This window comes from Salvelinus namaycush, chromosome 19 (genome assembly GCF_016432855.1).
Source record: "Salvelinus namaycush isolate Seneca chromosome 19, SaNama_1.0, whole genome shotgun sequence".
Taxonomy (NCBI): domain Eukaryota; kingdom Metazoa; phylum Chordata; class Actinopteri; order Salmoniformes; family Salmonidae; genus Salvelinus; species Salvelinus namaycush.
The window spans coordinates 3883764-3896323 of NC_052325.1; the positions used below are offsets into that span (position 1 = coordinate 3883764).

The 12560-nt window shown below is 41.3% G+C and overlaps 1 protein-coding gene across 1 annotated transcript; it reads right to left on the reverse strand.

Moving 5' to 3' along the window:
• Positions 1-954: 954 nt before the first annotated feature.
• On the reverse strand, positions 955-7196 carry LOC120064524 (uncharacterized protein C3orf38 homolog). Its single transcript, XM_039015137.1, has 3 exons — positions 7032-7196; positions 1635-1694; positions 955-1200 (listed from the first exon to the last, which is right to left on the reverse strand). The coding sequence occupies exons 1-3, from the start codon at positions 7194-7196 to the stop codon at positions 955-957; spliced, it is 471 nt and encodes a 156-aa protein (XP_038871065.1).
• Positions 7197-12560: the final 5364 nt, after the last annotated feature.

A 12560-nucleotide genomic window follows, 5' to 3' on the forward strand; every position in this document is an offset into this window, starting at 1 on the left:
AAGCATTCTTCTGCAAATAAAAGCATTCTTCTTACAGTCTTGTCTCATCGCTGCAAATCCTGTACGGACTCAGAAGAGGCATAGGTCGAGAGCCGTGCGTCCTCCGAAACACAACCCAACCAAGCCGCACTGCTTCTTGACACAATTCCCGCTTAACCTGGAAGCCATCCACACCATTGTGTCAAGGAAACACCGTACACATGGCAACCGTGTCAGCATGTATGTGCCTGGCCCACCACAGGAGTTGCTAGATTGCAATGGGACAAGGACATCCCTTCCAGCCAAACCCTCCCTTAACCCGGACAACGCTGGGCCAATTGTGCACTGCCCCATGGGTCTACCAGGCGTAGCCGGCTGCAACAGAGCCTGGACTCGAACCAGGATCTCTAATGGCACAGCCTTAGACCACTGCACCACTCGGGAGGCCCTATGCCACACATTCCTGCACCAACCAAGAAAGCTTTTCCCATTACATGGAGAGTAAACCTAAACATATCCTGGAATACTGTATTAATAGCAACATTTTAAATGTATTTGTCTTCTTGATGCAGCAGTAAATAATGCCTCACTATATAGTATTGTTGAAGAAAACAAAGCATAAAATGTATGTTTACCCCCATCATGACAATTACATTACATGCATAATGTATTGAGTGCACTTTGTCTTTCATTCTCACGTCTATCACAAGCATATCTCTAACCACCACTCCCTTACTGTCTGCAGAGACTTGATCTTGGTGACGCCAGGTATGGAGTTCAATAATCTGAAGTGGCTCTCTCCTCGTCTCCTCCCCTTCATCTGCACTGACCTAAAAACCCAGGATAGGTGAAAGCGATATGGTTGATGGCTACACCAGCAATCTACTTTTACTTGTCAAGTTCCTTTGAATCAGTGCAAATGAAGAAGAGGAGAGGAAGACACTTAGAATATTGGCATGCTCCCCAGGTACCTGATCATCTACAGAGCAGCTGTAGTTCCGTGGAGCTGCAGGTCAATGCAGGCGAGGTCAGTTCCTCTGCCCCATCCTGGGCGCCCCGCCCTCTGATCTTCAGGTTGACAAACTTGATCTTCCAGCTGTTCTGTTCTAGTGGGGAGCGGATAAGGCCAAACACCTGTTCATAGACTCCCAGACAGACAGTGTCTCTGTGTATGGTCCCTGCTACTGCTACCAGCACCAGGTCGTGGGGGGAGGACAGGGCCTTCAGGCTATGAGGGTCCAGTTTGGGGCTCAACAGGAGCCTCTCGTTTCTTGCCAGTGCCAGGAGACGCAGGCTGATCAGCTCAGAACCATGGAACTCCTCCATCTTTTGACAATCAGCACTAAGACACAGAGAGATCAGATAGTTTGGATTCAATTAATATTGTTTTAAACTATACAAACAGTTCATCAAAAATAATACTTAATCTCAAAAGAGAGTGTGAACTGTATAATTTGGGTCAAGATGTTTACCTGGAGAAGAGGTGCAGACAAACGTCCTACCAGAAGTGTTGAGGGCCCCAGTCCTGAGGAGGCTAGTCCCAGTCCTGGGGTTCTGACTGTTGAGGGGAAAAACCAATGACAGAACTGTCTGGCAAAGGCCAGGTGGTCAAAGCCAGCACTGTCCTCCGCCTCAGAGGACACCGACACAGAAACACTCTCAGCTAGCCTCAGACTTAGGCTGGTCTCAACTGCTGGGGTTTGATGGTCCAATGCCTTCAAACAAGGATACAGACATTTAGTAAGGTGTCCACTCTGCCCAGAGTGGGTGAAAACACACTTTGGTGATGAAATTTCCCTTCCTTATGTTAAAAAAATCAATTTTACCAAGACCAATTAGATTTTTCGTTATGAATCGTTCAGTTGGGTCTTTCTTTAAAAGTTCTTATGGCTGCAATCCCGTGAAAGTGCAGGGCGCCAAATTCAAACAACAGAAATCTCATAATTAAAATTCCTCAAGCATACATGTATCTTATACCATTTTAAAGGTAATCTTGTTGTTAATCCCACCAAAGTGTCCGATTTCAAATAGGCTTTACAGCGAAAGCACCACAAACGATTATGTTAGGTCACCGCAAAATCACAGAAAAACAGCCATTTTTCCAGCCAAAGACAGGAGTCACAAAAAGCAGAAATAGAGATAAAATTAATCACTAACCTTTGATGATCTTCATCAGATGACACTCATAGGACTTCATGTTACACAATACATATATGTTTTCTTCGATTAAGTTCATATTTATATCCAAAAACCTCAGTTTACATTGGCGCCATGTTCAGAAATGCCTCCAAAATATCCGGAGAAATTGCAGAGAGCCACGTCAAATAACAGAAATACTCATCATAAACTTTGATGAAAGATACATGTTTTACATAGAATTAGATACACTTGTTCTTAATGCAACCGCTGTGTCAGATTTCAAAAAGCTTTATGGCAAAAGCACAATATTCAATAATCTGAGAACAGCGTTCAGCCACAAAAGGAAGCCATACAGTTACCCGCCAAATTATGCAGTCAATAAAACTTATAAATAGTATTATAAATCTCCACTTACCTTTGCTGATATTCGTCGGAATGCACTCCCAGGACTCCCACTTCCACAAGAAATGTTTGTTTTGTTCGGTAATGTCCATCATTCATGTCCAAATAGCTATTTTTGTTAGCGTGTTTGGTTAACAAATCCAAAGTCAGGAAGCGCATTCACTAAAAGAAGATGAAATGTCAAAAAGTTCCGTAACAGTCAGTAGAAACATGTCAAACGATGTATTGAATCAATCTTTAGGATTGAGGACATAAATCTTCAATAACGTTCCAACCGGAGAATTCCATTGACTTCAGATATGCGATGGAACAGAGCTCCCTATCATGTGAACGTGCATGGTCAGAGCATGGTCAGCTCATGGCAGACCTGACTCATTCCTGTCTCCTTCGGCCCCACTTCACAGTAGAGGCGTCAGACAAGGTTCTACAGACTGTTGACATCTAGTGGAAGCCGTAGGAAGTGCAAACTAATCCATATCCCACTGTGTATTCGATAGGCGATGAGTTGAAAATCGACCAACCTCAGATTTTCCACTTCCTGTTTGGATTTCTTCTTAGGTTTTTGCCTGCCATATGAGTTCTGTTATACTCACAGACATCATTCAAACAGTTTTAGAAACTTCAGAGTGTTTTCTATCCAATAATAATAATAATATGCATATATTAGCAACTGGGACTGAGGAGCAGGCAGTTTACTCTGGGCACCTCTGGGCACCTTTCACCCAAGCTACTCAATACTGCCCCTGCAGCCATAAGAAGTTATCTTTTCATTAACATATCCAAAAAATCGGTTTTCGTAACCAAATACATCAAATAATAACTGTGTGGACAGAGCAGTGTGGCTTTCTCGCAGCAACTTTGAGGATTTTACATGTTGTGGCGGCGTGTTCAAAGCTAAATTAACATGACACAAGCTTAATTAAATGTAAAATGTTTTGAAAAGCATTTTCGCTCAGTGCTTCGTTGACATTTTACAGCGATACACTTGTTTTTTTGAGAAATCTTGGAAAAAGGACAGGAATTTTACATTAATATAAAATTACTACTTCATGTCTCAAAATAGATATAATGGTTCATTGTCCTGTTGAAAAACAAATGATAGTCCCACTAAGCGCAAACCAGATGGGATGGCGTGTCACTGCAGAATGCTGGGGTAGCCATTCTGGTTAAGAGTTCCAGCAAAGCACCCCAACACAATCACACCTCCTCCTCCATGCTTCACGGTGGGAACCACACATGCAGAGATCATTGGTTCACCTACTCTGCGTCTCACAAAGACACGGCGGTTGGAACCAAACATCTAAAATTGGGACTCATTAGACTAAAGGACAGATTTCCACCAGTCTAATGTCCATTGTTCATGTTTCTTGGCCCAAGCAAGTCTCTTCTTATTATTGGTGTCCTTTAGTAATGGTTTCTTTGCAGCAAATAGAACATGAATATGTGTATGTGACCAATAACATTTGATTTGATTTGATGATGGCCTGATTCACACAGTCTCCTCTGAACAGTTGATGTTGAGATGTGTTGTTTCTTGAACATGTTGGGCTGCAATTTCTGAGGCTGGTAACTCTAATGAACTTATCCTCTGCAGCAGAGGTAACTCTGGGTCTTCCTTTCCTGTGGCGGTCCTCATGAGAGCCAGTTTCATCATAGCACTTGATGGTTTTTGCGACTGCACAAGTTCTTGCAATTTTCCGTATTGACTAACCTTCACGTGTTAAAGTAATGATGGACTGTTGTTTCTCTTTGCTTATTTGAGCTGTTTTTGCCATAATATGGACTTGGTATTTTATTAAATAGGGCTATCTTCTGTATACAAACCCTACCGTGTCACAACACAACTGATTGGATCAAACACATTAAGAAGGAAAGAAATTCCACAAATTAACTTTTAACAAGGCACACCTGTTGATTGACATGCATTCCAGGTGACTACCTCATAAAGCTGGATGAGAGAATGCCAAGAGAGTGCAAAGCTGTCATAAAGGCAAAGAGTGGCTACTTTGAAGAATCTCAATTATTAAATATATTTTCATTTGTTTAACACTTTTTTGGTTACTACACAATTCCATATGTGTTATTTCACAGTTTTGATGTCTTCACTATTATTCTACAATGTAGAAAATAGTAAAAATAAATGAGTAGGTGTGTCCAAAATTTTGACTGGTTATATAGATATACATTATATATATATACGACAGGTTATATTGATATATATATACAGTCGTGGCCAAATGTTTTGAGAATGACACAAATATTAATTTCCACAAAGTTTTCTGCTTCAGTTTCTTTAGATATTTTTGTTAGATGTTACTATGGAATACTGAAGTATAATTACAAGCATTTCATAAGTGTCAAAGGCTTTTATTGACAATTACATGAAGTTGATGCAAAGAGTCAATATTTGCAGTGTTGACCCTTCTTTTTCAAGACCTCTGCAATCTGCCCTGGCATGCTGTCAATTAACTTCTGTGCCACATCCTGACTGATGGCAGCCCATTCTTGCATAATCAATGCTTGGAGTTTGTCAGAATTTGTGGGGTTTTGTTTGTCCCGCCTCTTGAGGATTGACCACAAGTTCTCAATGGGATTAAGGTCTGGGGAGTTTCCTGGCCATTGACCCAAAATATCGATGTTTTGTTCCCCGAGCCACTTAGTTATCACTTTTGCCTTATGGCAAGGTGCTCCATCATGCTGGAAAAGGCATTGTTTGTCACCAAACTGTTCCTGGATGGTTGGGAGAAGTTGCTCTCGGAGGATGTGTTGGTACCATTCTTTATTCATGGCTGTGTTCTTAGGCAAAATTGTGAGTGAGCCCACTCCCTTGGCTGAGAAGCAACCCCACACCTGAATGGTCTCAGGATGCTTTACTGTTGGCATGACACAGGACTGATGGTAGCGCTCACCTTGTCTTCTCCGGACAAGCTTTTTTCTGGATGCCCCAAACAATCGGAAAGGGGATTCATCAGAGAAATTGACTTTACCCCAGTCCTCAGCAGTCCAATCCCTGTACCTTTTGCAGAATATCAGTCTGTCCCTAATGTTTTTCCTGGAGAGAAGTGGCTTCTTTGCTGCCTTTCTTGACACAAGGCCATCCTCCAAAAGTCTTCCCCTCACTGTGCGTGCAGATGCCCTCACACCTGCCTGCTGCCATTCCTGAGCAAGCTCTGTACTGGTGGTGCACCGATCCCGCAGCTGAATCAACTTTAGGAGATGGTCCTGGCGCTTGCTGGACCTTCTTGGGACCCGGAAGCCTTCTTTACAACAATTGAACCGCTCTCCTTGAAGTACTTGATGATCCGATAAATGGTTGATTTAGGTGCAATCTTACTGGCAGCAATATCCTTGCCTGTGAAGCCCGTTTTGTGCAAAGCAATGATGACGGCACGTGTTTCCTTGCAGGTAACCATGGTTGACAGAGGAAGAACAATGATTCCAAGCACCACCCTTCTTTTGAAGCTTCCAGACTGTTATTCGAACTCAATCAGCATGACAGAGTGATCTCCAGCCTTGTCCTCATCAACACTCACACCTGTGTTAACGAGAGAATCACTGACATGATGTCAGCTGGTCCTTTTGTGGCAGGGCTGAAATGCAGTGGAAATGTTTTTTGGGGGATTCAGTTCATTTGCATGGCAAAGAGGGACTTTGCAATTAATTGCAATTCATCTGATCACTCTTCATAACATTCTGGAGTATATGCAAATTGCCATCATACAAACTGAGGCAGCAGACTTTGTGAAAATTAATAGTTGTGTCATTTAGAGCATTTATTTGCAGCGTTGTACCAGATCTTCAGTTTCTTGGCAATTTCTCGCATGGAATAGCCTTCATTTCTCAGAACAAGAATAGACTGACGAGTTTCAAAAGAAAGGGCTTTGTTTCTGACCCTTTTGAGCCTGTAATCAAACCCACAAATGCTGATGCTCCAGATACTCAACTAGTCTAAATAAGGCAGTTGTATTGCTTCTTTAATCAGGACAACAGTTTTCAGCTGTGCTAGCATAATTGTGAAAGGGTTTTCTAATGATTAATTAACCTTTTAAAATGATAAACTTGGATTAGCTAAAACAACGTGCCATTGGAACACAGGAGTGATGGCTGCTGATAATGGGCTTCTGTACGCCTATGTAGATATTCCATAAAAAATCTGCCGTTTCCAGCTACAATAGTCATTTACAATATTAACAATGTGTACACTGTATTGCTGTATTTCTGTATTTCTGATCAAATTTATATTATTTTAATGGACAAAAAAATTTGCTTTCTTTCAAAAACAAGGACATTTCTAAGTGACCCCAAACATTTGAACGGTAGTGTATGGTTTGGACCACTGGTTTTCTTAGAGGATTATCTACACAATTAACATTGGTCAAAATATACATTTTTAATGGGACACCCTACATTTAGGAAGAGGCAAATGCAGGTTAATATGTTATTGCCAAATTCATCCTCTATGGAACAGACAAAAAAGAATGTGGTGAGATATTGACTGGCTGTATCTATACTGTACCTTCCCCCGTAGACCAGAACTCTAGAGTCCACTTCACTAGCTGGTGTTTCTCTTTGTTGTGGGGCATCACCACCCGCTCCTTCGCCAGGTACTTGGATATGACGTCACTGTGCACCTTGTTTCCTTTCAGTAGCTCCACTGCATCCTTTGTTTTCACCATTAATTCTTTCCACTGAAATATTTTTTTGGGGAACTTCTTCGCTAAGCTAGAGTATGTCGCCCTTTGACATCATACCCAACATCTTTTTATAGCCCGTACACTCTGTATCGGACAACCCAGGCATCTTTAAACCACAATTTTCATTGAAATGTCAAAGCTGTTTTTTAATACCTGTGGTACACGGCCTGAATCAGCATTCAGGGCTCAAACCACCCAGTTGATAATTGTAGCCTAAATAAATCCTGTTTGCACATGGGCATAACTATAGATAAATCCGACAGAGAGTTTGAGTGATGAAAGTTGGACAGAGGATCTCGAAATCTATGTGCCAGAAACACTTGGACTAACTTAAAAAAAGAATTGTCGGCTATTTTCTGGCAATTGTTCCGTTATTATATACCAGATGTTAAGACTAAAAAACGCTATAAATTGTCTATTTCCAAGATTTGCTTGTTATTTCAATAGGCACACTGACTAAAATCTGGGTCTATAATTGCAATTCAACTTTGCCATGGTTTGCTGAGCTACATGTAGGTAGCCTATAGGCCTGGATCTCATTTCAGGGAAAACTACACAACGAAACTGACATTAAATGTGGAGAATGATACAATTGCGATAGCGCTGTGACCATGAACACAATTGATAACTTAATTAATTTAATTAACTAAACATGGACATTAATAATTGCATAATAACACAAGCTTACAACAACAATAAACTGAATTTATGGGTTATTTATTCAATCAGTTTGCCAGCTCCAGGTAGACTACACAAGTGGCACTAATTGACTTTCAATGACTCCAGCGATATCGTAATTTCAACATATTTATTGTATGAAATGGTAGGCTAGCCTACAATGGCATATAAATGAATAGCCTACTTGATGGCCAACAGATGCAAACGTATCATTTTCGAAAATTAATGTCAGTTTCATTGTGGACTTTTTCCCAATAACATAAGCACGCGAGGCAGTACGATAACTTCAATTTTACCACTCGCACAGCCCTCGAGACCCAATAATTGAGCATTAGTAAAACCCTTCACTTGATATGGTTTTCCATAAGAAAGTCAACATTAGAATGCACAGTGGCGACCCGTCATTCTGTTTTGATCCCCACCTGTTTAGCTAAAAAAATATGTTTTTTTGTTGTTGCCTGTTTTGCATGTTATTTTGGCATTAATACGTGTCACATATCAGTTTGCAAACAATTTAAAACATTTTTTTAAGGACTAATGAAGTCGCATGCAAACATGGTCTCTTTTTTGTTTTCTTGAGTAAGGCAGCATGAAAATGAAGGTGTTTCAGCCTAGCTCAGTGCTTTCTGTGGTGGAGGGGCAGCCAGCAGAAAATACAGAGCGTAAGCATTGGTAATCTTCTCTAGTTGCACGGTTATTGGCTCAGCGTTCTGTCACTCATGGGGATACTAAGTCAGAGAGCTAGGCAGTTCAAGCCGCCTTGGGTGCTGCCATAGATTTACATTAGAAGTGTCCATCCATTAGTAAAACCCTTCACTTGATATGGTTTTCCATAAGAAAGTCAACATTAGAATGCACAGTGGCGACCCGTCATTCTGTTTTGATCCCCACCTGTTTAGCTAAAAAAATATGTTTTTTTGTTGTTGCCTGTTTTGCATGTTATTTTGGCATTAATACGTGTCACATATCAGTTTGCAAACAATTTAAAACATTTTTTTAAGGACTAATGAAGTCGCATGCAAACATGGTCTCTTTTTTGTTTTCTTGAGTAAGGCAGCATGAAAATGAAGGTGTTTCAGCCTAGCTCAGTGCTTTCTGTGGTGGAGGGGCAGCCAGCAGAAAATACAGAGCGTAAGCATTGGTAATCTTCTCTAGTTGCACGGTTATTGGCTCAGCGTTCTGTCACTCATGGGGATACTAAGTCAGAGAGCTAGGCAGTTCAAGCCGCCTTGGGTGCTGCCATAGATTTACATTAGAAGTGTCCATCCAAGTTGGCTCAAGGTCATTGGCCACAGATAAAATGACATCAAATCACGTTATATCTACCATAGCTTTGATTGGACTGATCATGTCAACATCATACTTTCAAAATCTTAGTTAGCAAGCTAGACAAGCAGTCATCATCATGAATCACGTCGACAATCTACTGGTAAATCCTTTTCCATCCTTGTAATATGAAGATTAATTATAGATAAAACATATCAGTGTTCATCGGTCATTGGACATAAACATTACACAACAAGTTGGAAATAGCAAATTCAACAATGAGTGGTTTGGAAGGAATCAGTGGCTAACTGCAAGCGTTGCAAAGCAATCATTATTTTGCTTCCCTTGCCTGCTATCCAATGGAGAGGGTATGTGGTCCAAGTCTGGGTTTAAGGATCTCTTTTCCAAGCTTAAAAGGATAAACTTCACACGCAACACCATGGGCCAGAAAATGTTGAATACATTGGCTGTGCTGTCAATCCAACATGACTTCTGCTGCATTCAAAACAACTGGAAACTCGGAAAATCTCAGAACTCACTCAGACGTGAGTTCAAGACAACTGGGAACGACTGGGAAAATACGTTTTGAAAGGTCATCCAACTCGGAATTCCAAGTCGGGAACTCTGGCCTCTTTCTAGAGCTCTGACTTGAAGATCACTGACGTCATGATTCGACCTTGTTTACGCGATAAGTTGCCGCGTGCCGCTCCGGCCACACAGAGTGGTTTGCTTGTGGGTGTGCTGGTAGCATATAGCAGCACGTTCGATTGTGGGTGTGCTGGTAGCATATAGCAGCACGTTTGATTGTGGGTGTGCTGGTAGCATATAGCAGCACGTTTGATTGTGCGTCAAGAATTCAGCATAGCAAGTTTGTATACAGGTCTGGTTATTAATTGGGTAAATAGTTTAATCCATTCTCAATTTCATGAATTTTTCCACATGTAAAACGTAATATGCGCTAAACCGCTCTGATGACAAAAAAACTTTGCTGCCCTGTTTCCAATCATCCACATAGCTGGGAGTGTCACACCCTGATCTGTTTCACCTGTCTTTGTGATTGTCACCCATCTTCCCTATTATTCCCAATGTATTTATTCCTGTGTTCTCTGTTTGTCTGTTACCAGTTCATCTTGTCAAGCTTACCAGCATGTTTTTCCAGTCTTCCTGGTTCTGACCTCTTGCCTGCCATAACACTAAGCCCGTCTGCCTGACCATTCAGCCTGCCCTGGCCTCGAGCCTGCCTGCTGCCCTGTACCGTTTGGAACTCTGACCTAGTTTATGAACTTATGCCTGTCCTCGACCTGCCTCTTGCCTGCCCCTTGTTGTTCAATAAATATCAAAGACTCGAACCATCTGCCTCCTGTGTCGGCATCTGGGTCTTGCCCTGTGTCGTTATAGGGAGAACCTATTCAAGTAAGTAAATACTTTTTTTTTAAATTAAAAAACGATGTATTATTAGCAAACTAGCAGGCTAATTCAAATGAGCTGCTAACCGTGCATTCAGAAAGTATTCAGACCCTTTTTCCACCTTATGTTATGTTACAGCCTTATTCTAAAATAGATTTTTTTAAATCCTCACCAATCCACACATAGTAACCCATGTCAAAGCAAAAATTGGTTTAGACATTTTTGTACATAAAAAAAAAATTTGAAATATCACATTTACATAAGCATTCAGACCCTTTACTCAGTTCCTTTATGAAGAAAATTTGGCAGCGATTTCAGACTCAAGTCTTCTTGGGTATGACGTTTCATCCAGAGTTCAATCTTGGTTTCATCAGACCAGAGAATCTTGTTTCTCGTGGTCTGAGAGCTGAGAGCGCTTAGGTGCATTTTGGTAAACTCCAAGCGGCCAATCATGTGCCTTTTACTGAGGAGTGGCTTCCGTCTGGCCACTCTACCATAAAGGCCTGATTGGTGGAGTGCTGCGGAGATGGTTGTCCTTCTGGAAGATTCTCCCATCTCCACAAAGGAACTCTGAAGCTCTGTCAGAGTGACTATCTGGTTCTTGGTCACCTCCCTTCTCCCCTGATTGCTCAGTTTGGCCGGGCGGCCAGCTTTAGGAAGAGTCTTTGTGGTTCCAAACTTCTTCCATTTAAGAATGGTGGAGGCCACTGAGCTCTTGGGGACCTTCAATAATGCAGAATTTGTTTTGGTACCCTTCCCCAGATCTGTGCCTCTGCACAATCGTGTCTCGGAGCTCTACGGACAATTCCTTTGACCTCATGGTTTATTTTTTGGTCTGACATGCAGTGTCAACTGTGGGACCTTATATAGACAGGTGTGTGCCTTTCCAAATCATGTCCAATCAATTTCATTTACCACAGGTGGACTCCAATCAAGTTGTAGAAACTTCTCCAGTATGATCAATGGAAACAGGATGCACCTGAGCTCAATTTCGAGTCTCATAGCAAAGTGTCTGAATACTTATGTAAATAAAGTATTTCTGTTTTTTAAAAGACAGTTTTTTTGTCATTACGGGGTATTGTTTGTAGATAATTTAATCAATTTTAAAATAAGGCTGTAACGTATCAAAATGTGAAAAAGCCAAGGGGTCTGAATGCACTATAGCTATCTAGCTAACTTTACATACTGTTTAGCTAGCTAACTAAGTGAATTAAATATCATCAGCTACCTAACTTAATATTAGCTAGCTATCTTGAGGTATTTATTATTTTTTTAAATGAACTCCAAATGCATTTGTAGGTAGCTAGCTAACAGCCATGGAGGACGGTGAAAGGATAGCAGCCCCAACTGTCAAAGTGAGAGAGTAGGCTATTCTGGATAGGGCAGGTACTTTTGTGTCGTTCCAGTCCCTAGAAGTGAGGACGGAGATAATAGTAACATAATACTCAGTACTGTCTAGTTTGAGTATAAGGAAGTCTGTTTCTTGATGTTTTCTGTCCTCAGATACAGAGAGCTGTGAAAGCCTGTCTGCAGATGAAAAGCAGTGGTTCTCAGTCCTGGTCCTGGTCCTGGGGACTCCTGGGGTGCACATTTTTATTTTTGCCTTAGCGCTACACAGTTGATTCAAATGATCAACTCATCATCAATCTTCAAGTGGTATTTATGTATTCATTTGTGATGCTATCCTTGAAATGATCCTGCTATTGTCAAATGCACATGCATCTATCTCGCCAATGTTATCATCATTTGTTATAAGAGATATTATACTTTAGTAATCCACAATGACCTGGTGATGTAAAAGTCTAATAATGACATTATCTTCCATATTCCTACAGATACCTTACAACTGGATATTCCTTCAAAACGATCGCCTACAGTTACCGTGTAGGGCACTGCAAGGTTGGGTGACCAAGGCCATCTGGGACTGCCTCCTGGGGGAATTCAGGCATATGAAGGCTACCTGTGTCCTGCATAACTTCATGAGGATGGACACGA

What these genes read in the sequence shown, in the direction of transcription:
- LOC120064524 (XM_039015137.1), bottom strand. Translation starts at nt 7,196, where the DNA reads ATGGTGAAAACAAAGGATGCAGTGGAGCTACTGAAAGGAAACAAGGTG. An exon ending in GGTCTACGGGGGAAGGTACA is followed by an intron (nt 1,695 to 7,031) that starts GTATAGATACAG and finishes CCTTGTTTGAAG; the next exon opens with GCATTGGACCATCAAACCCC. An exon ending in GTCTGAGGCTAGCTGAGAGT is followed by an intron (nt 1,201 to 1,634) that starts GTTTCTGTGTCG and finishes CATAGCCTGAAG; the next exon opens with GCCCTGTCCTCCCCCCACGA.